Below are 27711 nucleotides of genomic sequence, written 5' to 3' on the forward strand. Positions count from 1 at the left end.
TCCACTGAGGCTTACAGATACACTTGAGGTCTTTCATATGGAAACATTCATGAAACCACAAAAGGGGCCCACAGGGATAAAGGTAAACAAGGGCACTCATAAATTATTCTGTTTGTCTCCACTTAGATCCATTCAATCCTCTGCTGGCTCTGAGCTCCAGGAGGCTGACCTCCAGAGATTTCATAACCTGGGCACCTTTGCTCTCTGGCTCCCAGCTGGGCTCAGTCAGTGGGTGGCACCCGTAGGAAACTGGCAGGTGGAGAGGGAGGATGGGGAATAAATAACTCCCTACTCATGAGGGCTCTGGCAGAGGCTGCATTCCTCTATGGCCACCATTCCTGTCTGGGGCCCCTTTTCAGGGCTGTAGCTTCTGGTTCCCTTTAGGCCTGTGTTGGTAACACCACCCCACTGTTGCCGGTGCCTGGGCACTTCACTATTCCCTGTTGGTTCTCTTAACCCTGCTCTCTGTACATTGTCCCTTCATTAAACGCTCTTCAGTGAAACCGTTTGTGTCACCTGTTTACTGTCAGGACCCTGAACAACTGATTCATCTCTGAGTGCAACTCTTGAAAAAAGTCCCAAGGACTAAGCCACAAAGGCTCCCAAACAGATCTTCTTAGGACATCTTTCTCACAGCAGCCATAGATGTGGGCACCTCTAGGGGAGGTCATTTGGCCCCCTCACACAAAGTACCCAGTTCATTCCATTTCTTCATGCTCAGATATGTTCCTTGAGATAGGGTCAATACGGACCAATCTATCTCCAATTCAGCTGGCAGCCAGACTCGTTTCTGAGGTCATTTGTAGTGAGAAATCCTATATAGGAAACCAGATTCTTATGTGAGGTACTTGGTTAAGGGGAATCACTCTGTTTTTGTTGCGCTATAAGGCACTGAGCAAATAAAAAGCCACAAAGTCTCATGTAATTAGGTTGATATTTAATTACAAGGAACCCAGGTTCTTATACAAGGCAGGAGATGGGAGCCAGCAGCTCTCCACAAGCCTTTCCGGCCTGGGTGACCGAGGCTAAGGAAATGGGAATATGTAGGACATATGGGTGGGGTGGGGCTCTGGCACAACGTCCTGCATGAAGCTGAGGGTGGTGGCCACGTAGGATCTGCCCCCTTGGCTGGCCCAGATCTGCCATCACTCCATGAGGCTGAACTCTGTCTCCTGCGGTCGCATGTTGGGTAACAAATACAGAGCCATGGCTGCAATAGCCAAGAACACCACAGGCTTCCACATCCCAAACATGTTCTGCGGGGACCAGAAGAAAACTGTGAGTGCCCAGCCTTCTGAACCCTTCCCAAAGTCAGAAATCACCTGCTGGAGAGCGACACCTCAGGAACGCCATGGATCAGTCTCTTTTACCTCCTGGGTAGTTGCTGGAGATGATGTGGTCTCTTAGTCCTGACACCCTACATACCTGGAACACTATATATATCATTTTAGGTGGCTGCCTTTATGGATGCCTCAGTTGCTCCCTACTGGATGAGGAGAATACCAGTTCCTATGCCTGGAGGCAAGCTCAGGAGCCAGACCCCAAAGCTTCTCCAAATGGTTGCCGTGATAAAGGGTTGGATGCCATGGCAAAAAAAGATGGCAAATTTGGGCCTTTGGGAACAGCAGCAGCATTGGTTTTATGGAGAAGAAATGAACTCAGCATCAATAGCATGGTGGAGGGAGAGGGATAAGACTCAGGGGAAAGGGAAGAAAGTCTACCATGGAGTTCAGGTAAATATGAGGTCCTTAAGCAGTCAAACCTTTTGCAAAAGCAGCAAAGAATGATATTAGTTCAAGGAAACCTGTTACCGGCCCTGGGAAGGAACATGGCTGAGTCATTAAAACATCCCCCAGTCACCAGGTGTGTTGACTGACTTCTTGGACCTCATGCTAGGGAGAATGCTGAGACTTCCAGACACTGCTGATGACCAGAGAATCCTGCTGATTCCTGGGACAACAAATGACACCACCAGAAGATACCTAAGGAGCATCCTTTAGGGAATATGAAATTTTGAACAAGAAAAAACATACTTAGAGAAATGGTTCCTATTATTATTTGACTGTATTATCTGAAAAACAAAATTTGGATTTTGAGCCATAAGCTAAGGCTTAAGGTAGCACAAGGATGGTTTAGGTAATGATGGGGTATATCCCATTAATGCTAAGAACACATTTGCTCAGAGAATAACTGATCTAAAAAGTGGGTTTTAAGCCAGCTACAAAGAACAAACAAAATCTCGGAAATTTGTGGTCACAGTTACTAAGAACGGAAGATATGAAATGGAAAGCAAAACAATGTTGCTGGTGGACAGGGTAATTTGTGTGAGAAAAATAACCGAAAAGAGAGCTAGTAATGATATTTACATGCTCAGATGTTTATACCCTAATGTGCACTGATAGAAATGCCAATCTGTTGTCCTTACTGGAGGAAAGAGCTGAAATCCATAAATGTTTGAGTGGGTGTACTTAAACATTGGGCAGAGACAAGATTCTAGACTGGATAAGTCAAGGGATGGCTTGGGTGTTTCAAGAGGTAAGTCAGTCATGTCAGGCTTTCCTTGTAGACTGGGTTACTAAATTGGTAAATCAAGAAAATAATGTTTTTGAACATAGTCAAGGTATCTGACAAGATTTTCATGATATCCTTGCAGATACTATGACGAAATAAGGGTAACCATTTGTTAATGACCAATGAACTGACTAAAAGGAACCTGGAGAGCCGACACTCCAGAGGCCCACCACAGGGCTCAGTCCTCACCTGCAACTTGGTGAAGATATGGAAGGTGGGCTTGTCACCCCTGAGGATGATATGAAGCTGGCCGGGAAAGTAAATTTGTTGAGTCACAGGGTCAAGATAAAAAAAAAAAAACTTCACAGGTGAAACCAATGGACTGTATCTACTGAGACTTAATAGGAATTAATGGAAATTTCTGCCTGTGGATCAAAAAAATCAACTGCAGGTACAAATGGGAAGAGGATGCTTAGTATACGCAATGTGCAAATGGGGTTTTATAAAGAAGACATACGGTAAGTTAACAATGTGATATTAGTTACCAAGTAGCTAGTGTAATCTGAGCTACATAGATGGAAATATGGTGTCTTCCTAATTACTTGGTCCTAACCAAGAAAAATTACTCAAAATGAGGAAGGGTAATAAGGGGAGACAGGATTGGAATTTTGTCCTTATAGTCCCATTCATGATTTCCCGGCTGTATTACTTGACCTCTCTATGCCTTCGTTTCCTCCTATGTAAAATGATAATAATGATAGCTACGTCATAGGGCTGATGCAAGAATTCAGTGAGTTAATATATGTAAAATGCTTCGAACAGTGCCTGGCACACAGTATGCATTACGTAACTGTATGCTACTTTGACTACTTATGTGGTACTTTCACATACACTAGCTCATCTGATCCTCAAAAAAGCCCTGTGAGGAAGGCAGAGGTTTTATCATTTAGTTTACATTTGAGGAAGCTAAAGTTCAGATTACGCATCTTGTTCACTGTGACAAAGCCTGTAAGCAGAGACAGAACTCAATCAATTTCTTCTGACCACTTGTCAGCCACACTTTGTACCATACTCTGCTGCCTCAGTTCCTGGTGGGGAAGTATAGATCAAGGCTTAGCCAGAGCTCTGGGCCTAATGGGCTCCCACAGGGGGCCTGTATCTAGGGGTTCCCTCCTCTCATGCCAACTGGGCCTGGCTGAGCTCGAGTTGGTGAGAGGTTATGGCTGGGTGCATCGGGTCCCATCACACAGGGATTGAGCAACCTGGGAGTGCACTGGGGGTGGGGGGCAGGCATAGAGGAACCCCTGTCACTTAAGAAGTAATGACTGTCCATGGGGAGTGACTGGGATGCCTAACAAAAAGAAGAAGGGAGAAGGGTTGGAGGACAGAAAAAAGGGAAACAAGGCGAGAGAGAAAGAATTGGTGAGAAGTGCCCCCAACACAAGATGCACTTGCCAACTCTGAGCCCATGCGTTCAGATGACTCTACTTTTACAGGATGTAAGAAGAGGGGGAGGTGGCAGTGAGAGCATGAGAAAAGAGCCAAAATGAGCCAAGAGAGAAGAGTTTACAGTTTCCAGAAGGCAGGTAGAACCCTGGAGTTCTACCTCAGGCAACAAGGCCACATTTGCCTCCTGAATTCAGCCTCCTGTTGACAGACCAGATTCCATGGACGGAGACCAACTGGAAGGTGCCCAGAACATCCATCAGTCTTGATTCCCCGAGAACACTTACATCTCTGGTTAGTGAGAACTTTTCACCAATACCACATTCTCCCCAGAAAACTGAGCCTGGGAAGCCGATTACAATGGAATCTGGCCCCCAAAATAGATAAACAGGGAATTATAAAATATTTCCATTCTTGTTTTGATTTCTCTGAAGACCTGAAGTCCCAAACCTGGGAACATTTCAGTAGAAAATGCATAGTATGGGAGAGGTTTCAGTTCTATTTTCATCAAGGTTTGAAGGATGAACTGAGGCCGCCCTCATACAGATGACCCTGGAAGTCTCCAGCTTTCCAGGCCTCTTCCTCCACACTTGATATACCCAGCGAGAGAGGGTGAGTCCTTATTTTGCCATCCTAGGTAACAACAGTAGTGAGAGCCTGGCTCTGGCCAAACAGAGCCCAGGCCAAACACAGCCCAGGCCAAACAGAGCCCAGGCCAGCCTTGCAGACAAACATCAGCTCATCAGAAATGAGGGAGCTTTGAAAGCAGTAACAGTGCTGGGCTCATCGATCTTTCCCAGCTCAGGACAGAAACTCAAACCATGTCTCTGGTAAGCATCCCAACTCCCTATGTGTTATGCAGATGGGCAGAGATTTTATGGGCTTTGCAGGCGCCCAAGGAAAAGCTAGGACTAAAACTGAGAGGCCTGAGCTACCCCTGCTGTAAAATGGCAAAAGCAAGAAGCCGCTGAGAGAAAAGGGAAAGGGGAGAGGCCAGGGCAACCTGTACCCTCCCTCTGTCCCTCAGAAGGAGAGGAAGCAATACCAGTACCTGTGTTAGGACGACGTCTCAGCCCACCAGCACCAGAGCAAAGCCGATATGACCACCAGGCCTACGAGAGGCAAAGAGAAAATGGGGGGGTCGGGGGCAGGGGACGGCTGCAACATACCAAACGAGAAAGAAGCACAAGGAGAGACCAGGAGATGAGTGGTGGTAAAAGACATAAACACATGAATCCAACAGATAATGAAGATGATAAAACAAAGGGGAAAAAGAAAGGAATCAAGAGGTTAAAAGCAGGTAAGCTAGAGCAGCAGTCTTTTCCTCTGCTACCTGGGGCCTTGGTTCTTCCCACTGGGAGCCTGCAGAAGATGCAAAACCGATGGTTTAAGCAGCGGTGTAGGTCCAAGCCAGGCAGGGAGGCCAGCTTCCTGGCTCATCACATGTCTCCTATCTTGTCAAGCAGGGGGTATCTGTACCTAGACTTTTTTTTTTTTTGTACCTAGACTTTTCTTGCAGGTCAATGACTCTAGACAAGTGAAGCTCCAGAGGAAAGCTGGGTTCTTGCAGAAGAGCAGGGCATGTATTTTTCCTGGATCACTCTAGAGAGAGCCAGTCTTCAGCCGAGCCACCTTTCCCTTTGTTAAGCCCCTGGTTCTGATCTGCTTTCCTTCAAACCTCTGAGTATTTTTGGGCTTTGGTGCCTACAATCCCCTGGGAGCCTAATGCTGGAATGGTGAGAAAAAATGCACTACCACAAGCTAACCAGGGAGAAAGACTGGTTCTCGGACTGCACAATCTCCAGAGGAAAAATGGGAGCTGCAGGTGCTAACACACATCAGTGGAGCTGCCTGCAAAAGAGGCAGGACCCAGGAACCAGAGGCTAAGGGACACATGGATGGAATTTACTTTGAAGTAGAAATCAGGTCTGGCGTTTAGAAATGTGGCACCTGAGGGGTAAATCTATGAGGCGCTGAACCAGCACATGGTGAAATATGATGAGTTCAAAGAAACACAATGGTCCCTTGCCACAAGGTTAACAAGGACTGGATGCTGGACCCTCAGCCAGTGCTAAAGACTGGGTTGCTGGAAAACTCCAGATATCCTTAGGGGCCACTGGGTCATCCTACCATGAGGGATTTATTTTCCTTTCCCTGTGTTTAGAGGGACAGAAAACACTTTTCCTGTAACCTGAGGACTTATTTGAGAAGTAATCAAACTCATCATGGAGTCGGAGACCTCAGTGACTTCAGCCAGGGCAGAAATCGAGCTGGTACATGCCTGTACAGATGTGCCAGTTGTTAAAACACTTCTGTACAGTTGGCAAATTACCCCTACCATCCGGGCACATTACCCAGGAACCATCCCCCCAACGCTGCAAAGATCCAGCAACTAAAGAGTTAGGGCTATGGACTGGTCAATGCCCGTGTGTAGACTGTGAAATAGTCTCTCATAGCGATGACCACCCCCCGCCCCAGGTCTCCCTCATGCCCAGTGAGCTATACAACTCTACAAGGAAGAAATTTACCTCCCTCCACACACCCCAAAAAACATGACGACAAAAAAGTTTAGACCTAACAGGGCACCATAGGAAAGCAGGGCTGAGTGACTTTGCCCAGGGTGACAGACATGACCTGAAAGCCTCACACCATCCATGTCCTTAGTACAGAGTTGAGGAGAGGGGTGAGGAAACTCTCCTGACATAAGCGAGGTAGCCAGGGCTACCATGTACATGAAAGGAGATAGGACTCCGAAGACCCTACTTTGGAAAAGGTGTCTTTACGAGAAGGTTCCACAGCAAATTGATCTAGGCCTGCCACGAGAGACTGCTCTCTCCGGCCCCCTCTCCATTTCCACTATCCCTGTGTGCACATGCCAGGGCTCACTGCCCTCTACTCCTGCAGAAGTACATCCATGAACACTGGGACACCAGCGCCCCAGAGCCCATTTCCCACTTGATCCAGCCTTTGGCTACAGTTACCTTTTTGCTCTCAGAAAGTTTGAGGGGGTTTTCCTCTGAAGTTTCAGGGCAAGGGTCGCCATTGTCCTCGTCTTCCTTACTCTCCAGGTCTTGGAACACTTCATATTCTTCCAGATCTTCTACTGAGTCAACTTCTGTAATATCTGAGAGCTCAGAAGGTGGTTCATCCCAGGACTCTTGCCTTGTTTCCTCTTCCTTTTCCTCCTTACATTCATCTTCCTTTCCTTCCTCCTCCTCTTTCTTTTCCTGCTGTCTTGCCTGCTCTTCCAACTCCCTCTGGCTGGCCTTGTAGTACAGCACCACCTCCAGACTCTGTGGGGTGGAGGCGGGGGAGGGTGGGGATGCTGTTACCTACGAAAATTCCTACCCTCATTTCAAAGCAGTACTATGTCAAGAAAACTCCAGTCCCCAGCCTGTCTTAATGCAAGGGTAGAGCACTAGATTCTGGGACCCCGAGTCAATCTCCCTGAGTATAGAGTAGAGGGCAGTCACCCCTAGGCTCTCCGGACCAACACCTCTATTTGGTCATTAACCATATCAAACAGCTACCAGAGCTAAAGATTCTGCATCTCAACTGTTGCTTCCCATCCCTTGGATGGCAACTCTCATTTTACCCACTCCTGTTTTACTTATTAGTATACAACGGCCTTGAATAAATTCCTTGTTCTTCATATATTTGGTCCTTCTACTGGGCACGTAACCCAGGAAGAACAGGGACCCCAGAAAAGGTGACTGGACGAATGGAAACAGTTGCTGGGCCTGGGGCTGTGGTGTTTGGGGCTATGCTGCCAGTTTTCTGTATTCCATTCTCTCTGTGGTTCCACAGGAAAGGGAACACCACATATCTGCTCAGGTGGACTCCTCTAAATGCTTTAGAAACCCCAGAGGCTAGGCTTTTCTACAAATATCTCACCTGGGAGAACCCGTCTGTATGGAGAGAGATGATATTTCTTCCCAGAACCTCCTCCACCTTGCTGCTTATCTGGCTATTAAGGTTATACTCACTTTTTTTCTGGTCTCAAGGCTGCCCTCACACTTTTCCAGACCTGGCTTTTTATTTTTAACCCCGTTGGCATTCTTGTTCATATTCTTATTGCCATGCTTTCCCTTGGCATCTCTGGAAGCTGAGGACCTCTTCTCCTTGAGCTGTCGAAGCTCTTCCTGACAGCACTGCAGCTGCCCCTCCAACTGCTCCTGAATGGCCAAGAGCCGCCCCTGCTCATCCATGCTAGCCTGGTATTGCAGCTGCAGGTCCCGCAGCTTGGTCTGTAGCTCTCTGATCTGTAGATGGTGGACGGCTGGTTACCCAGAGCCAGGCCAACCCTGTCGGCCTGGGCCCTGCCTGGTGTCACTGCCTCGGACACCTCCCTGCTACAGCCCATGGAAAGTAGACAACAGAGAGAATAGTAACACGTGGAAAATAAGCCTCCGAAACAGTTTTACAAATAGCTTTTCCCTAACCTGAGGCACCTGATGATTTATATCTAACTAACAAAAAGTGACAGGTTTTTTACTTTTCTAGGGAATAAAAAAAAAAAAAGGGGGGGGGAATAGCTACAGGGAATACCACTTGTGAATCTAAGGGTCTTATTATACATATCGTTCTTGGTTACAGGAACTCCTCCTTGGCCCAAGCGATTCTCTGGCAGGTACAGTTACCTAAGGAACGGTGGTATACACTCCTAAGAGTGCTGGAGATCACACCACCTGGCCCCTGCACCCCTCCCTGAGACAGAGGCAGTTACAACCCTGCTCCCCAATCTCTGGTTCTATCTATCTTGACTGACGGCAGCACACCGTGATTTCGGCAGATGCCCGATATTAGTTAATCTACACCCATGTGTTTACTGCACTGTGAGTCTCTCCCACGGGCTACACAGTGAGCCCCACTGAACCAGGAACAACAACTGGCCAGAGACTATGCCCTCTCCCCCATTCCTAGTATAGGCAGAGCACTCTTCTTGCCATTATGCGAGATCCAAAGGAAGAAGACATAGCCTGTTCTTGAGGTGCTTAGAGTCGAGTTGGGGAGACAAGACAACTGCAACATAACTGAAGAAAATTGGCAGGTAAAAAAACCCAGAAGTATAGAAGTGCTGTGGGACACAGAGTAAAAGAGTGAACAGAAGTGTCAAAGGGAAGAGGAGAAAAACTATCCCCAGAGAAAGGTTTTGATGCCCAGTCTCAGCAGAGTGGGCGCCCTGATTGACAGGGTTCCGCAATGCAGCCAACTGCCTGGCCTCCCGGGATTCAGTCCCTTTGGTCAGGAGGAGGGTCCCAGGTAGGCCTGGCAGGCAATATGCTCCTGTCCTCTTTCTCCTTTATGAATGGCTAAGACCTCCTTTGGCTCTAGGGATTCCTAGAAGAAACCTTGCTGCTCTGATAGCAGTTACCTCATTCTTGTCATTTTGGGGTGTAGGCGGCTTCTCAAGGCATTCCACGCACTCCTTCAATTCCTTCTCGCAGGTATCCAGCTCTGCCTTCAGCTCCTTCTGCTTCTCCAGCAACTTTTTCATCTCCTCCTGCAGGGTGCTGTGCTCCTCCTGGCTGACCTGGTATATGGCCTGTACTGCCTGCAGCTTGATCAATACCTGGGCAGCCATCTCCTCAAAGTGCTGTGGAGGGTGGGGGGTTAATGACAGCACTGGAGGAGTACCTGCCTGCTGCCCCCCTCTCATTGCTAGGCCCTTCCTAGCAGACAAAATGGCCACAAAGATCTGAAGCTGCCCAGGAGGAGTATCGTCATTTCTTCCCATAAGAAGAACCATGACTGCACTGACTGAGAAGTCCTGAATCTTAGGCCTCCATCCAGATGGGAGCACCTCCACGTTAGGGGGGCTGAGAAGGCAGGACCTGCCATGGGGCTGGTGCCTCACTCATTTCCAATGAGTTACCCAGGTCAGCTTCTGACCCCATCCCCTACCTACTCCTTGGGCCCTTCCCCTGGTGGCATCTCTTAAAAAGACGAGAGCCCTTCTTTGCCTGCCTGACCCGTCACCTGGCTACTGTTACCTCTAGATCTTCTGGCTCAGCAGTGTCGTTGTCAATGTCACTGCTATTGGTGCTGCCATAACTCTTCTTGTAGGTGACACTGCCGCTGCTGCTGGTGTGGTGACTCTTGATAGAGATCTCGCTGCTGTTGGTGTTACTCTCATAGCTCTTGAGAAAGCTCTCGTTGCTGGTCAAGGTGCTACTGTAACTCTTCTGATAGCTCTCGGTGTCTTCCGTGGTGCTATCATAACTCCTGTGACAGTTCTCAATGATGGCAAGCATGCTGTCATTGCTCTTCTTGTGGGACTCAAGGCTCATTTTGACGGTAGGGGACTGGACTTGGAGAAGCTGGATTTCTTCCAGGCAGAGCTGCAAGTCTGCCTGCAGCCGCCTGTGCTCCTCCAAGAGCCGCCCTTGCTCTTGCTGCAGCAGCTCCTGCTCGGCCTCACCGGCCTGGTACAGCGTCTGCAGGCCCTGCAGCTTGTCGATGAGCTCCTTGGACTGCCAGGGGAGGGGCGGGAGACATCACCGTTACTCTCAGCCACTGCAGTCCTAGCTGCACCCCTTCTGGGGCAGATGTCTGCGAGCACATTCTAGAACCCCACACCTATACTTCAGCTTCACTGCAGCCTGTGTCTTCGACTCAGCCTGCAGGTAACTGGCAGGTGTGTTGGTTTCTTGTGCATTTGGGAAAATCTCCCCAGGGCAGAGGCTCCATGATTTCTGGGCTCCCATTGCTGCGCTCTGGCACGTTCCTCTCTCCTTGAGCAGTGCCGAGTGGTCTCAAAAACACCCTGGTTCCCTAGCCTACCCTCTTCTCAGTCAGGTGTGCCCGTTATCCTGACCTTTAGCTCAGTCTCCTCTCCCCTAAAATCAGCCCTGGCCTTGAATGGGCACATACAAAGAATTCCTTCCTCAGAGGATGCAGACTTGGAATCCAGGTCTTACTACTCATCCCTGTAGCCCCTGCCCCAATTCTGAATCTGGCCTCCAGGCACTCTCCCAGGCCCTCTGGGCCTGCCTTCTTGGCTGCTGATGCCCAGGATGAGACCTGATCAGTTAAGGAAATACTTCATACCTGGTTCTCGGCCTCTGTGTTACCCAGGCTTTCAGCCTGGATATCTGATGCCCCTGGAATATGACCAAGTCTCACAGTTTGGACTTCTGCAATTCCCTGGTTCTCCCCGTCCAGGCTAATATCAGGAAGGACCAGGTTCAGCCTCAGCTTAAACTGTTTACCTGCTCTTCCTTGCCCACACTGAGACCTCAGACCAGATTCACCCCCATCCCTGAAAAGAGGTGCATGGAAATCTCTGTCCATGTGACTTCATAGTTCTGACCCCTTGCTGGTGTTTGAGACACACCAATACCCTGTCTAACCCCGCTGACCTGACTCCAGTATTGCCACCAAAGTTCCAGTGAAGATAGTTTGGTCAGTTATAAGACCCCCATATGCTAGGACTTCTTCCCTTGGAGATGAATGACCCCAGATTTGCCTCAGAAGTAGAAGGCCAAAAGATTACAGGTTTTGATAACTGTGAAGTATACTTTTCAGCTCATAAGGAAAGAATGGCATGTTTACAGTCAGTCCAAAGGAACCTGAATAAACACTAAATTGATATTATACATCTTGAAAATGCTGTGTCAAAGGGGCTAAGTCAAATACCAGATTGCATACTTCTGGGTCATCCCAGTTCTGTTCTGAGTGTTCACAGGGCTTCAGTTGGGCAGGCAGCTGGGTAAGGTCCCCAGGTTGCACCCAAAGCCGCATCTCAATGGAGGCCGTGAGTGGTCGTGGCAAGTGAAGAGCAGGGCTTTAGCCTCATTCTTATCTCTGGCCAAACAGGCCTTCCTCATAGTGACCCCTGTGTGGAGCCCCCCTTCCCTGTGATGCTGTTGTCCTTAGGAGAACTGCCTATACACTGCCTCATGTTGTGGTTACCTTGTTATGATCACATTGGGAGGACTTAGGCAATCTGGAATTCTTGGGCTTCTCCAACACCTCCCGGAAGCGAGACTCTCTGCAAAGTCGCAGCTCTTTGTGAAGCTCTATTTGTTCTTTCAGTAAAACTCCTTGGCTCTCTATCAGTTTTTTCTGCTCAAACTGCATGCCTTGGCATAGCAGCTGTAATTCACAGAGGTCCTGCAACTTCGTAAGCAGCTCCTGACTCTGTGAGGCAGGGTGGAAGGAAGGAAGAAGAGGTTGTACGGGAAGGACTGTGCTCTTTCCGCGTCTCATTCCTTCTGGGGGCCATTCCCTTCAGGATCTCTGTGCTGGCTTTGCACAGCCCATCTGGGGATGAGGGAGTCTTTCTATGGAGGCCTGCTAATTGAGCAGTAATAACCTCTTATATTTGGATGTAATTTGCAGTTTACAAAATGCTTTCAAATGCATTTCCCCCAGATGGAGAAATATAAAATCCTGTACTGGTTCCTGCGTATAAAATGTATTTTAAGATTTAAAGCCCTTAAGAGAAGAACCCTTATCAGCTATAACTCTGCTTTTTGGTTTGGGGAGCTGGTGAGAAAGTAAGGAGTGGTTGGTTAGGAAACAAAAACGTTCACCCCCTCTTCTTTCATTTTTCCTGGGCAGAGTCACACCTGGGAAACTTCTCCAAGCGCTTCTCCACAGCTTGCAGCCAGGCCCCGGCCACAGTTACCTTATGAACGAGGCCAGATTTGGGGAGCGGGAAGGTGAGCCGGTGCAGCTCTTCTTGCAGCTGGCCCTGCTCCTCCTGCATCCTCCTCTGGTCCTCCAGGAGCTCACACTGCTCCCTTTGCAGCTGCCCCATCTCCTTCTGGCTGGCCTTGTACTTTTCCTGCAATTCTGTCAGTCTGGACAGCAGCTCATCACACTGTGGGTGGGGGTAGGGTGCGGAGGGTGTGGTTACTCTGTAAGGGACACTTCCTCTGTATTGTGTGGCCAGCCGGGCACATCTGCACTCTCATGCCTCATGCGAGTCCCCAGGGTCTCCTTCCCTGTGGTCACCTTGGACTGATCACCCCAAGACATTCTGCACCCTACAGACCAGGCCTAGATGCTCAACGGGGAACCCCAGCAGGTGCTCTTTCAGGCTGTTGGTTGGCTGTGCTCTAAATTTCTTCTACTATTTCCTTCTGAGGGCAGTTGAGAGGGAGTATTATAACCACGGCCCTTCCTTCTTGTTTCCCTACCTCCCCTTTCTCTGGCTGGCCACTTTCCCCCCGCTGCTGGGAGTTGTGGCTGTTACTCTCATTATCCCCACTTGTTTTTTGACCTAACTAGGCTCCTTAACAAAAAGGACTTAATTTCACCATAACTTTCTTGTTTTTGTTTTCATAATCATTTCTTAAATCTTTAGAAATGTATGAGTTATTGCTGAACTGGGTTGAGAGGCTAAATTACCCCAAGATTCCAGAAACTTAAACCTAGTATCAAACTAATCTCAACGCTGTTTGATGAGTAGAGAAAAATCTAGCTCTGGAGGCCAGCACACTTCTCCTTTCCCATGGTCTCTCCTCCAGGGCAGGAGGTGTTGTTCAGGTCAAGGTGTAAGTAGCCAGGTAACCCCTGGGTCCTGAAATTGAGTGGGAGTGGGGGAGGGGGAAATGTGAGCCTGGGCACAGAAAATTGCAGGTGGACCATTGAGGCAGACCAAATAACCTTCCCAATCCTGTGTCTTCTGAAGGGACACAGCCTGCTGTTGGCTGTGGCAGGAGCTGCTGAATATTCTGATAGAATGGGACCATCTCCAACATCTCTGGAGAATGTTGTGCTTTTTCTCCAACAAGCTTCAAGACCTTTCCATTTACTATCGGTGACTAGGAACTCAAAGTGCTCAACACAAGGTAGCTGATGATGGCTTGCATTTTACACCCGATAAAAAGGAGAAAATGAGTAAGGCCTTATTTATCACCACCAGGATTTACTACTAAAAGGAAGTAAGATGAGCATTCAATTTAAAAAACCAAACCAAACCTAACCCATTGCTGTTGAGTCAATTCCGACTCATAGTGACCCCATATGACAAAGTAGAACTGCCCCATAGGATTTCCAAGAACAGCTGGTGGAATTGAACTGCTGAGCTTTAGGTTAGCAGCTGAGCTCTAACTCAAGCTTAGAGAATTTAACTACTCTAAACTCACGGAATAAATCCATGGAAGAGCCTAAGTCCTTCTAATATCCAATCAGCGCTCTGGATGTAAGACCATATCCCCTAACAGGAGCACTTACGAACCACCTCAGGAAACTGAAACTCTGTAGTTCTAACAATACCCGTTGTGTATATGGACCTAGGAGTATGTTCCTCTCCACAAATCACTAGATACCACTATAGTTCTAATATCAACATATAAATGCCTACACACAGAGAGCCCATGTATAAAACCTTTAGTTGTTCAGGCCGTGATCCAGATGTAGTGATCCCCTTATGCCACGGCTCTGGCTCAAAGTCAAGGCCAAGGCAAAGCATTCATCTTGTTAAGGTTAACAGCATATGGCTCTGCCTCTGTTCCAGCCTTGCCACACTTAGCTGCGACTAGACAGGAAGCCCATCGAGCCCCTTGGTTAGATGACTTCATATTTGGCCTCTTTACTCGCTTTCTCCCGAGGAAGTGCCCAGGACCTCTCACCTCTCTGGGTGACAATTACCTTAGTGGCACACTTCCCCTTGTCCTCTGGCAAGTTCTGGGTGTCCTTAAGCTGCTTCAGCTCCATCTGGCAGAGTGAGAAGTCCTGCTCAAGCTTGTCATACATGTGCTTCTGTCGCTCCTGCTCATCCTTGCTGGCCTGGTACAGCTTCTTCATCTCCTGAAGCTGGGCGTGCATCTCTTCGTTCTGGGGTGGGGAGGCAGGCCCCGCTGTCATCCCGGGAGTCCCCTGCTGCTGCACTCTCTCCTCCCAGGCAAGGACTAAGAGATCTGCCCCTGTACTTCCCAGCCCCAATTTCATCCCAACAGGTAACCCCCAAGATGGATGAGTCCTTAACAGTATCTCTAAATGCAGAGCTGGGGCTTCCTTCTTTTGGGAGGCGGGGAAGGGAAAAGGCTTCCTTTTTAGAGGCTGATTCTCTGATTCAAAATCAAAGGAAGCTGAGAGCATTGTGACCCCGAGATCATCTTTCTACCAAGCACCTCCCTCTCCCCCTCACCAACAGCTTCTCCACACAACTCCTGCCCACCCCACTCCTCTGGTACACCCTCACAGGTGACTGCCTTGCTACGCTCTCCCTCACCTGAAGCTCCTTTTACCTTCTCACTGCTCTCCTGGAAGGAGGCCTCGATGTCCTTGAGGCGTTGCACCTCTGCCTCGTGGCACTGCAGGTCCTCCTGCAGTTGCTGCTGCACTTCCAGCAGCTTCTCCTTGTCACACACGATGTTCTGATACTGGTGCTGAAGCCTCTGGAGCCGGCACAGTAACTCCTAGGGTGGGAGGAGCTTTGGGCAGTGCCTCTGGGACCTTTAACCCACTCTTCTGCCTGAGCCACACTCAAAGACAGTCTAAGAATTGACTTCTCCCTGCTCTTCACTTACTGCTTGTCTCATCTAATGTAGATGGTCAGAGGGTGCTCAGAGGTCTTTACCTGAGGTACTGCAAAGGTAGCAGCTGGGGTTAGTTTAACTCTCTATTCTTACCCACCTTCCCTGAACTCTCAGACAGGTGCTTTTAGCACCTCAGCTGTTCCCTCACATCTGGTTGCTGTTACCTTATCATTGTGGCTTTCTATAACTGTAGGTTTCATGCCTTTGAGCTGTCGGAGCTCAGTCTGAAGCTGGAGCTGCACCTTCAGGAGCTCATTGTGCTCATTCTGGCTAGCGTCATACTTCTCCCGCAGGGCACAGAGCTTGGTCTTCAGCTCCTCGTTCTGTGGTGGGGAGGATGCAGGCAGAACAGTTACTCTCAGCAATAGCAGAGCCCTCTCCGGATCAGTCTGGTTCCTGCTGAGATGCACACAGCTTGAGGAACACCTGCAGGTTTACTGTTTTGGCTTCTTCTCTGACAGATACTCAATAAGGATGACCATTTCTAAGACACAATGCTATAAGACTTCTCCAATTGGTCTCCAGGAGACTAGACCCTGGTTAGAGGAAAGAGTCCGCCGTGCACAGCCTTATTCTCTGTGCTCATCCCACCACCCTGAAGCAGCCACACCAGGAGGCCCTTCTGCTCTCCCCAAGTGCCCTCCCTCTGTCAGTGTTCACCTGGGTGACACTGTAACACGTCTGGAATCGCAGCACCTCATTTTGCGCACACTTGAGTTCCCTCTGTAGCCGCTTCTGCTCCTCCTCGCTGGCCTGACGCTGATGCTGTAGCTCTTGTAACTCACAACACAATTCCTTGCACTGTGCAGGGAAGGGGAAGGGAGGCTGACTTCCTGCAGGTACCAGAGGCATGGCAAGAGCAGGCGCAAGGAAGGGATGGCGTTCCTTTCACTGGACTAATTACCTCAGGCAAGCAAGCAACCCCCAAGAGTACTATCCCGCCATAGTGCACGCCTCCTGCGGCAGCCCTGGGCCTGAAGAGGTGTTCTGATCGAGCGCCAGCAGGAGGTAACAGAGAGCCGGTGAAAGGCCCTGCTTTCCCCACCCCACGCCCTACCTTGCTCTTCATGTCCTGCATCCGCTCCTCGGCTCCCAGCAGCTGCTGCCGCAACGACTGGGTCTCTGGATTAGGCTCCAGGAAATCCATTTCTGAAGTCTGAGACTCTGTCGATGTCATACTCCTTGGTGTTTGGGACTCCAGCCACCTTTCAGTTGCTCTTCGTGTTCTGTAATCCAGAACCCCAGAGCCCTGTTGGCAGGGAGCTCTGCCTGGAATCACTAGCCAAGCTGCTTGGTTTTGATGCAAAAGTTAGGGACCATCAATTGGGAATCACCTCTCCAATAAACACGTTTAAGAGATTACAGAAAAAGTCCCCAACATCTCACTCTGCTAAGGTGTGTTTGGCATTGGGAGACCCTAAAAGTGCCAGTCCAGCTGGGCTTGAGGCTGGATCTGGCGGCAAGCTAGCTACAACAGGGAGGCACTCTGCTGTAAGACCGAATCAAGTCTGCGCAGACAATAAAGGAATCGCTTCTGATATACTCTAACCAAAACCTGTTGCTGTAGGGTTGATTCTGACTCATAGCGACCCTACAGGACAGGGCAGAACTGCCCCATAGGGCTTCCATGGCTGTGAATCTTTATGGAAGCAGACTACCACATCTTTCTCCCGTGGAGCAGCTGGTGGAGCACCAACCTTTCAGTTAGCAGCTGAGAGCTTAACCACTATACCACCAGGGCTCCTTTAATATACCCTAGGGCAGAGCAAACCAGACCCAATGCCTGGAATGGAAGAAAACTACATTTTAGAACTTACTAAGCTCTAGTCCTAAGACAGTGGGTTGGTACCCCCATGCCTGATTCCAGGCTTATCTGTCTCCTTTGGATACCATGAAAGGACCAGCTCTCCAGGCGCAGAGGAATGCTTGCTACCCTGTCATCTGCCTAAGGCAGAGTTCTAGAGGGCCCCGCTGGCCTCCTGGCTGTACCTCTCACTCTCCAGATTGGCAAGCTGCTCTGTGAGGCTGCTGTTGCTCTCCTGCAGGGCCTGGTACTCCTCATTCAGGTAACGGCAGCGTTCCCGCAGTTGCTCCAGTTCTTCTGCAGAGAACAGCAGAGGAGGTGAGATCCTGGGGAGGAGACCACTGACAGCTAGCCCCCAACTTTCCCATCTAGAAACCCGACAGCAGAAGGCAGTGCAGCTTCTCTTTATCTAAAGACAGAGAAGACATATCATGTGCAGAAGCTTAGGAGGCAGGGCCCAGAAAATTCTCCACTACAGTGGGTCTTTCTCCTTGTGAGAAGAAGGTAGCTGCCTGTCTTCCCATCCTCCCAGAAGAATTTCCCTGTGTGCTAGTCTTCAAAGCCCCAACCAAAGCAGAGCCTTGCATTTCTAGCTTTGGAGGGTTTAATTAAGCTTTTGGTTTATTGTGTCCAACGGTTCCATCAAAGTGTTCCTGATGGCCTTCCTATGACGCTCTTATTACAAAAAGCTGTGAGATATGAACTGCCAGATGTCACACTGCCAGTCCCAGCCTTTCAGAGAGAACCCAGGCATTCTGGTATTCCATTATCACCCGACCGAATACGCTGGCCTGGAGGAGGTCAGGAATTCTTTCCAATGGTTTTTCTTCTGCTAACAGAAAAATCCACTCCAGTCTGGTTGAAATGCCTGGCACGTGTCCCCAGGTACCAGTCATCAATACTTTTTGCTGCTGCAATAGTAGAAATACCCATATCTATTTTGTTTCTTCATGACTAAGAATTATTATTTTTAGAACACTAACTCTTCAGATATTTAAGAAACACTAACTTGCTTTCATTAGGACATTTTAATTAGAACATATCTTACCTGCCATAAGATTCAACACCCTGAAAGTTACTTCTAATGTGTCCTCTTTATCCCCATCAGAATTCCTTGGAATACTGCAGATTACCGTAGAAGGTAGGAAGGAAACCAATCTTTAATGAAAACCAGCCATGTGTTAAGCATTAGATTTGGTGGTTTCCGCCTTGGATTCAGCCAGTGCGTGAATGCTTTCAACATGGTAGGCATTTCATTTAATTCCCCCAAATAGCCCTGTAAGGTTTTTTAAAATTAACTTTTAATTTTAGAATAGCTTTAAGATTTACTGGATAGTTTCCTGGGAGAGTTCTCACCCAAGTTCCCCCATTGTTAACATTCCCATGGTGTGTGTGTCCCAACCAAGGAATCAACTTTGGTACTCTACTACTGACTAAACTCCACCCCTTATTTGGATTTCACTCCATTTTCCCTAATGTCCTTTTCCTGCTCCAGAATCCCACCCAGCTGCAAGGTTTCATGTAATCTGCAGTGATTCTAAGGAGTCACTTGACAGTTACAGACCAAGTCTAATTCTATATTCTCAGATAGAGAAACTGAGCCTGAGAGGGATAACAACCAGACTAAGTTCATCCCACTACTTAGTGGAGCTGGCATTCTGAACTTGGCTCTCTTTAACTCCAGCTGAAGCCTTTCCACTGTGCTAGCCTGCCTCTCCTAGCACCACCACGCCACAGGCTTGATACAGCTGGGAAAATCTGCAGTTCTTTGATTCCTTGTCAATGGCCTCTGCTTGGCCTGGCCTAAATAGGGCCTCTATTATACCCAGATCATAAATCTAGCCTCAGAATAAAGACAAGCTCTCTGACATCATGAGTCCCAGCAACTAGCTGGGAGACTTGCTGTCTGAAAGCAGAGCTCTAAGGTTTTGAGTGCCTCATGTCTTACTAGAAATAGCCTCTCTTCCTCTCCAGCTGGCTTGTGCTCTCATTTGTTTCCCCCTGAAGCTTCTACTTTGGGGAGGGGTAAAGGAGCCTTAGAGTTAGCACCCTGGGAGCTGGGACGCAGGACTGGAAGTCCACCATAAAGTGGCCCAGGCAAAGCGCCACGGTGTCAGACCAGCAGGAAGTTTCCCAAGGTGAGAGGCCCCTCTACTCTCATCCTGGAACTGAAAACTTTCCCAGGAAGGTCGCTCCCATAGTCAAATCAACAAATGGCCCTCTGAGGAAGAACTCCCAGGGTACGGCTCCTTGGTGTTATTTCTCAAACCACTGTGTGACATCTGGGTAAATTTTGCTCCCTTATAATCTTCAGTTCAACCTGGAGGTTTTTTCTAGAGGTTTCCAATTGAGGATCGAAGATCACTTTCTACTATCCTCTTATATATTACACCCTCTCCTCTGCCTGACTTTACTGACCGGCAGACCAGGAGGAGGGCTGCTCTCCTACCTTGCAGGTCAGAGATATCGGAGACAGTGAAGCTATTGGACAGGTCAGAGCTCTTCATTTCCATTTCCGCACGGAGGGAGGAGAGCTCCAGCTCGTACTCGCCCCGGATGCGCTCCATGTCATCCAGTTCCGTCTGCATCCGTAACAGGTCCTCCTGCAGGGATGCTATGTCACTCTCATGCTCAGTCGCAGAATCCTCCGCCGCTTGCCGCAGAGTCCGGATCTCAGTTTGGGCCAAACGCAACTCCTGTTCTATTTCCTTAAGTTCAATTTCCTTCTCACGCTCCAACAGGGAAATCTCTTCCCGGAGAGTCCGCAGCTCACCTGCAAATTCGAGGCCAGGATGGTCAAGACGTTAAGTGAACTAATGTGCCACGTCCTAGAGGCACAGAGTTAAAGGCAGACTTATTTCTTCTCTGGAAACCCCTGACAACCTAGTTCCCACCCCTCAGGGAGGTGTAGCTTCATCTGGTATGGAGTAAAGAGACTCTCAAGGAAGAGAACAGAGAGTGAATCTATGTAGTACAGTGCACTAGAAAAGTAGGCTTTGGGGCTTAGCTCCAAAAAGAACAACTTAGACCACTGCAAACAAAAAGTATAAACAAGGGAATCACCTGACAGTTAAAGACCAAACCTAATTTTACTGATGATGACCTCAGTCTTTCCAAAAATTCTCAGATTAAAAAAAATTTACACAGGCTATCCTTACATATTCAGCCTGGGAGCTCAGAAATTACAGCGCCTCAGAGCTCCCATGATCTGCCTGTGCCAAGTACTGGCCACAATGCGTATTAGCGTTCACAGCTTAAATTCAAATGTGGACTCACTGCATATGAACCAAACACGGCAAAAGAACTTAAATGTCCATCAAGAGTGGGTTGTTTAAATTGACCTTGGACAAATAGTACATAAGGGACACTCGTGGTGCAGTGGTTAAGCACTCAGCTGCAAACCGAAAGGTTGGTGGTTGGATTGGAACTCATCAGCTGCTCTGCAGGAGAAAGATGTGGCAATCTGCTTCCACAAAGAATACAGCCTTGGAAACCCTACAGAGCAATTCTACTCTGTCCCTACAGGGTTACTATGAGTCGGACTTGACTCAACAGCAGTGGGTATTTGGTTTTAAATAGAATATAATGCAGTCATTTAAAAGAAACGGTAGATCTATACAGGAGGTGTGGAAAGGTTTCCAGAATACATTAACTGGATAGAACAGCTGTAAAATATATGGTATTGTCTCATTTTTTACACAAAAAGTTTACGTATAATATATATGCATACAAATATACAATGACATAGAAAAAGGCCTGGAAAGATCCATGCTCCAAACCATCAAGAGCAGTTACTTCTGAGAAGCAGGATGGCACGTGACAGGTGCTTTGACTTCCACATTACATACATCTGTACTCTTTTAATTTTCACAACATACCTATGTTTCACAACAAAAATAAAAATTTTTTTTCTAAGTTACAAAAGAAATGTGCCAGAGCTTAGAACTCCCCGTATCTGAGGAGCACCTCAGGGTTTCTGGACCCAGGTATTCATCTGGGATCAGGAGAACCTAAAAGTGAAGGCACAGAGAGAATAAAAGGCACTGACACCAGTGGTGAATTCAGGCATAACACAGCTCAGGAACCATCTGCTCTGTGTGTGTATAAACGAGGCAGGGCTTCATCCACGCAGCAGACTTTTACTGAATATCTGCTATGTGTACAGAATTACATGTTTCAGTCTTTTCTAAAAACTAGAATAGGGCACAGACTTTTGAGGAGACAATTTTGGGTATACTGGTGATATGTAAGTGCCGAGTGGACAGGGGACTTCAGGGAAGGTCTCCTGCCCTACTCTTTCCAGCTCACATGTGCAGTTCCAGGCACACCTGTTGCCCATCTTTCCTGTTCGGGCATATTCCTGCCTGCCTCCTCTCCTTGATCTATTTAACAGTATTTACTGATCATCACCTCGGTGCCACGCCCAAGCATCTCCACTTGGACTCTCAGACTTCCTGTTTGAAAGTCCCTGATGTATCCCCACTGCTGGGCACAGAGCAGTGAACAACACGGGCGGTCTTTCTCCTGGAGCTTAGTCTTGTGGGGGATGCGCGCAAGTCAACTGGCCATTAGGATAAAGGTCCCAGAGCCTGGGGTGGGCTTTCTGTGGGAAGCAGACCAACCTCCACTTCCCTAACATCCACTGGACCTTAGGGTTCAAATCTCCACTGGGGACTGCAGGAAGGTGCAAGCCTGGAGGTAGGGTCTAGCTCAGCCTGGGGAGCCTTCAAGAGGACCAGGGGCAGGGACTGCCCTGGACGAGGGGCTGCGGGGACTGGAGACTGAGGAGAGGGGCTTATCCGGAAGCTGGAGGGCGCTGGCCCTGGAGAGGGGGGAGGGTTGGAAGCGCCTGGCCCGACTTCGAAGCAGTGCCGCCCGTTGACTGTGGGACTGGGACCAGCGGGATGGGGCCAAGGGCCCGGGAGTCGAGCTGCAGGGCAGATAAGTGGATTATCACTCACTGGTTATAGCCTCCATCTCGTCGGCCCCCCACAAGTGGTCTCCCTGGGGGGCCTCCCGCCGACCGGCCGGTCCCGGCCCCAGAGGGGCTGTGGCGGCCGGAACGGCCTCGCAACACCAGCTGCCTCTGGGTGCGCGCGCGCCCCCTCTTGGCGGAAACGGGCAACGCGCGTGCTCGTGGACAGCCTCAGTTTCCTCTGGCGGGGCGGGGCGCGGCTTGGGGCGCCTTCGCCAGGCCCACTGCTGCTGACCTGAATTAGATCTCATCCTAGAAACCACCCTATCCAGTACGGAATCACTCTAGAACTTTATTTTCCCAGGTGGTTGCCTACCTGCATCTCCACTTTGACTCCCTGACTTCCCTCCTAATTTGAAAGGAAGAATGTCCCTTCTCCAAGCCAAGGATTTTGGCTTTTTCTGTTCTACTGGATCTTTTCCTTCATCATACAAACATGATCTAGTGTTGCTCCTCTTTAAAAAAGCCCCCCCCAACCCTATTTCCTACCGCCTTATTTCTCTGCTTCTCTTCAAAACATCGTCATTATCTCATTGAAGCACTTTCTGTTCTTGGCTTCCAGGGTATGAAATGCTTCAGGAGCTCCTCCAACTTCAATCTTTTTGTTTCTCCTTCTACACTGCGCCTTTGTATACTGGAGTGTCCCTGGGGCTGGGCCCCTTTCTCTCCTCTTCCTGTAGCTCTCCATGTGATCTCCCATGGATTCTAATACCATCTATGTGCTGATGACAACCAAATTTCTATCTCCAATCCTAATTTCTCCTCCGGTTCTAGATTCATATAGTCAACTGCCTCCTTAACATATTCGCTTGGATTTTTTTTTTAATTAGAATCCAAGCGAATATGTTAAGGAGGCAGTTGACTATATGATTCTAAGAGCTGCTTCAAACTCCACAATTAGGTAACAATTCTTAAATGACTCCCCTAGCCCCCAAACTTGTTCCTTGCCAATAAATTCCCATCTTACACCATCTTTCTATACCATATTATTATACTGTTTTCATATAATTTATTGCCATCTGAGCTAGTATTGTTTATTGGTTTATTTTCTGCCTCTTCCCGTTAGAATACTCTTCATTCAGGCAGGGATCTGGTCTGTCTTGTACATAGCTGGTCCTCCAAGCACATAAGCATTCAATAAATGGTTGATAAACAAATGAATTAGCCCCATTTAGAAGCCTCAGAGAAGAAATTGAGTCTCAGAAACATAAAAGTGACTTACTTGTCCAAGATGACAAAGCTTGTTAGTGGCAGAGCTGGGCCCCAAAATCTAGGTGATCTGAGGCCAGTGCCCACGCTCTTTTGCCCTGTGGGATTCATCTCTCTTCCCTCTGTTTCACTGCCTACTTTTCCTGCATCTACCTTCGCTTACATCTTTCTCCTTTTCTCCTCCCCCTCCCATACCTTTGCTTGCTCCTCTCCAGGCCTGCTTCCTGGCCATCTTTTTTTTTTTTTCTCCATTTAAAACTTTTCTTTTGGCTTGATCTCACTTCTCTCAGGAGAGTCCCTGCTGTTTTCTAGGGCAGCTCCCCTACACCTTCCGGAAGCCCACAGAAGTAACAAAAGCTGCCTCTGTATTTGGTGGTGCGGTAGAATGTGGGACGGCTGCCTTGCTGCTTCCCAGAGACAAAGGAACGGGGGCGTTGGAAGGACAGGATTCTGGGCCACAAGCTCAGGTTCTGGGGAGCAAGTGAAGAATTCTCATCTGCTCCCCTTAAAAGAGTCACTTCTCATTGGCTTACTGTCCTTTCCCATGGTGCCCTTGGAGGGACAGGAAAAGGAATCTGGCCTGAAATCCAACCCTGATCACCCACCCCAGCACTGACCAGGAGAACAAAGGAAAAGGGGTGTGGGAGCAGAGGGAGGAGGCGGCTGAAGGAGAGAAAAAGGAGAGGGTTGACCAGCAGAAGAGAGGAGGACAGAAGAGTCAACTAGAGATGTGAAGAAAGGAAATTAGGTAAAGAGGAGACTGGAGAGACAAGGAGAGGAAGAGATAAGGGTTAGAATAGTAGAGAAAAATGAGGTAAAAGTACTGAATTACATTATTTTTGTCTGCCGCACTTCAGTCAAACCCTCAGAAAAAAAGTACTTGGCTGGCCACCTCCCCTCTAGCCCTGTTGTTGGGTGCCCTCGAGTCGATTTTGACTCCTAGTGACTACATGTGACAGAGTAGAACTGCCCCACAGGGTTTTCTTGGCTGTAATCTTTACGGAAGCAGATCACTAGATCTTTCTTCTGCAGAGCAGCTGGGTGGTTTTGAACCGCCAACCTTCCTGTTAGCAGCTGAGTGCTTAATAATTGCACTACCAGGGCTCCTTCCTCCAGCCCTAGTCCTGGAAGTTACCTTGGAGCTGCTGGATCTGCTTGGTGAACACCTCTGCCTGCTGTGCACTGGCTAGCCGCTCATCCTCCAGGAGCCCTGTGGGGACAGCGCAGCGAGTCAGGCCTAGGAGCCCCTGCAACAGAGCCTTCAGGCCCAGGCCCTGCAGCCCGTCACAGACACTCACCCTGCAGCTCCAGGGAGTCATCCTCGTGCTGCCCCGCCAGTTCCCTTGTCTCCTCCAGCTCTGCCACCAGCTGCAGCACCTGAGCCCTCAGCTCCTCCAGCTCTGTCTCCGTGAGGCTCAGGCCCCGGTGCTTGCTGACAGACAGGGAGCCCATGCTGCCACCTTTGTGCACTTGTTCTTCCTCTTCTTCCACCTCCTCTTCCACCTCTTCTTCCTCTTCTTCCTCCTCATAGAGAGCTGGAAGTAACACCTCCCCTAGGAGAGACACCCATCCCACTAGGGGGTCAGAGCCACCTTACTTGCAGCCCTTTGAGGGCCCTCAAACTCATTATCCCAAGACACAGATGGTTTAACAGTGCCACCTGGTGTCCCCCGAGGAGCCCTTGGGCAGGCCTGTGCTCCAGTGAGAACTCAGGTGTGAGGGTCAAGTTTGGAGGCAGCCCCTCCCCCTCACAGGCCCTCTGGACCAATGTTACACTTGGTGGTCTCCTACTACTGCCTTCAGACAAACGGAGCAGGCTGGTGCTGGCTCAGCCATACGGAGCTTGCGCAAGGATACCTGGTTCTTCTAGTCCTGGCCTCCGGGCCGTGGGGCAAGTAGTTAAGAAATAATTCAGACATTGGATACGTCTTCAGGCCAAATGGTGCAAGGGTTAGTTTAGGGGTTTGTGGAAAGTTAAAAAATTAACCAGGTGGCTTGTGAGAAATTAGCCTTTCCATGGTAAGAAAGGAGTCTCTGGGATGTACGAATGATTAACGCATCCAGCTGCGAACTGAAAGGTTGGTGGTTTGAATTCACCCAGAGGTACCTGGGAAGAAAGGCCTGGCAATCTACTTCTGAAAAATTAGCCACTGAAAACCTTGTGAAGCACAGTTCTACTCCGACACACCCAGGGCTGCTATAAGTCAGAGTCGACTTGATGGCAACTTTTTTTTTTTTTTAATACATAGTAAAAAGCATTACATGAAAGGAGGTAGAGAAAGAAAATATCACACAAAATGATTCTAAATGCTTCACTGGACAAACAGTGGGGCCCTTACAAAGATATATTATCAAATAGCCTTTTTTGAAGTGTTCTGCAAAGTCTACCTTCCTTTTCCCTGTGGGTGGCATGAGGTCCCCCCTGTCCTACCAGGGCATCACAGGGCTTCTCCTCCTGCTGACCACAAGGTGGTTCTCAGGGGAAGTCTTAGGCTGGACTGGAGTGTAAAAGGAAGTCCATCCTTTAATGCATTCAGAAACTGGGGTGTGTCTGTCCCCTCCTCCGGCTGGTGAGCCCCCCCTCCTTACTGCAATGCAGTTCCTCCAAATAGCAAAATCTTGCCTGGGTGGCAACTGCTTGCTTTGTTTTAGAACCTGACTCTCTGGTCTTATTTTCTCCGATATCAGGAGCCTGAGGTTCACCTGGGGCCCCCTGTATCACCTGTCTTCCATGGGGGGAGCAGGGTTGCCCACACTGAGTGTGCACAGGGGCCTGGCGACACTTCGCAGAAGTCCTGGAAAATAAACCAGCATCCTTCCAAGGGCATGGGCTGGCAGCCACTGCCAAGTCACATTGAGTTTAGTGGGGAGATGGGTGGTGGGAGGCTGGCCTTCTCACCTGGCCCTGCTAGGCCCTGTCTTTTCAGGCAGTAAGATACCAGAGAGAACCAAAGCCACAAGCTTCATCAGAAGTGAGCCGTGGTGGCATCAGGAAGATAGTGCACATGCCCACTTGCCTGCTTTTTCAAAATAAGGGTGCTTTGGGTTTAGATCTGACAGGGAGAACAGCCCCTGCTGAAAGGATCCTTTGACGTTCTGTCCAACAAGGCTTCTTTCCCTGTCTGGCAGCTCCCCTGGGACACACAACCTGGTTAGATGGGGCCTGGGGCACCAAAGAGATTAGCCCAGGACTTCCCTCAAAGCCTGGGCCCTGGGGAAGGGTACGCTCAGACAAGAGAGGAGGGGGCTGAGATAAACTGAGGGAAGGACTGTTTCCTGGCTGGGAGCACCGAGGGTCAGAGGGAGGAAGATGGAAGGAAAGGAAATGGGGGTGGGGGGAAGCTTTTGAGAAAACTCACCCTCCATAGCTTGCATCCCCCGACGTTCCAGAGACCCCCAGCGTTGGCCTTTCTTCCTCTCACAACCCTCAGATACTTCAAAGGAGCCTAATGTGGTTACTGTTGCTCCTGTGAACAGGCAGAGAGCAAGGGCTGGGGGATGCCAGGGGCGGGCCTGGGGTGGTGGGAGAGAAGGTGACGTGCCTTCCAATCCTTCAGCCCCGGGATTTTTAATCCCAGTGGAGGTCCCTGCCTCCCTCTGCCCAGCTCTGAGACTCCCCTCTCTCAGCCAACGGGACCCCCGCCTGCCTCGTCAGCACCCCTGTTCCGGGCTCCTCTCCTAGCTCCGACAGAAGGAAGGTGTGTGTATATTTAGCCGGCAGGGGACGGGTAGGAGGTGGGCCAGGATGCAAGACAGAGGGCAGGAGCCTTTAAGGATGTGGCCGAGATGGTGAGGCAGCTCGGGGAAGGGGCGGCAAGTGATGGGGGCTGTGGGAAGGGGTTGCGGGGCTGGACTGCGCTGCTCCGCCCCCACCCCTGCATTCTCTTTCCAAATCCCGTCCTCCCCCCTCGCCCCGCGTTCAGAAGCCTCCGGGGCCGGAGGGTGTGCAGGGTCGGACCCCCTTCTCAGGCCGGCGAGGTGAGCTGGAGAGGGCTCCGGGGAGGGGCTGCCAGGAAGGGCGCGGCCGAAGTGGGAAAGATGGGGCCCGGGCTGGGTGGGGGGCCGGGGCAGAGGGAGGGAGACTCGAGGCCGAGAGGCAGGGTGCCCTGCAGGGAGAGAGGGTCTGGGGGCCTAGAGGGAGGGGGACCGGGAAGAGGAAGGGGGGTGGTGAGGAGTGAGGGCGGGCGGTTCTGACCTGGGCCCGGGCAGCTCCAGCCCGCGGCTCCCGCGCCGGCCCCGGCGCCGGCCTCCATGGCCACTCCGCCGCCGCGCCC

General features: G+C 49.6%; 1 protein-coding gene across 1 annotated transcript; it reads right to left on the minus strand.

Annotated features, from left to right (window-relative positions):
- Window positions 1–931: 931 nt before the first annotated feature.
- Window positions 932–27711, minus strand: CCDC136 (coiled-coil domain containing 136). Its single transcript, XM_010587398.3, has 18 exons — window positions 27633–27711; window positions 26797–26904; window positions 24736–24990; window positions 24573–24647; window positions 19703–20026; window positions 17439–17550; window positions 16507–16675; window positions 16110–16250; window positions 15614–15772; window positions 15159–15329; window positions 14560–14745; window positions 12590–12784; window positions 11872–12099; window positions 9951–10430; window positions 9332–9553; window positions 7944–8219; window positions 6939–7250; window positions 932–1256 (listed from the first exon to the last, which is right to left on the minus strand). The coding sequence occupies exons 1-18, from the start codon at window positions 27688–27690 to the stop codon at window positions 1146–1148; spliced, it is 3582 nt and encodes a 1193-aa protein (XP_010585700.1). The 5' UTR covers window positions 27691–27711; the 3' UTR covers window positions 932–1145.

Source organism: Loxodonta africana, chromosome 8 (assembly GCF_030014295.1).
Source record: "Loxodonta africana isolate mLoxAfr1 chromosome 8, mLoxAfr1.hap2, whole genome shotgun sequence".
In the NCBI taxonomy this organism is placed as follows: domain Eukaryota; kingdom Metazoa; phylum Chordata; class Mammalia; order Proboscidea; family Elephantidae; genus Loxodonta; species Loxodonta africana.

Coding starts and splice junctions, on each gene's coding strand:
- CCDC136 (XM_010587398.3), bottom strand. CDS start 27,690: ATGGAGGCCGGCGCCGGGGCCGGCGCGGGAGCCGCGGGCTGGAGCTGC. Junction 16,251..16,506: donor TGCAGGACATGAAGAGCAAG/GTAGGGCGTGGG, acceptor TTCCCTGCACAG/TGCAAGGAATTGTGTTGTGA. Junction 10,431..11,871: donor CCCAATGTGATCATAACAAG/GTAACCACAACA, acceptor CTCCCCTGGCAG/TCCAAGGAGCTCATCGACAA.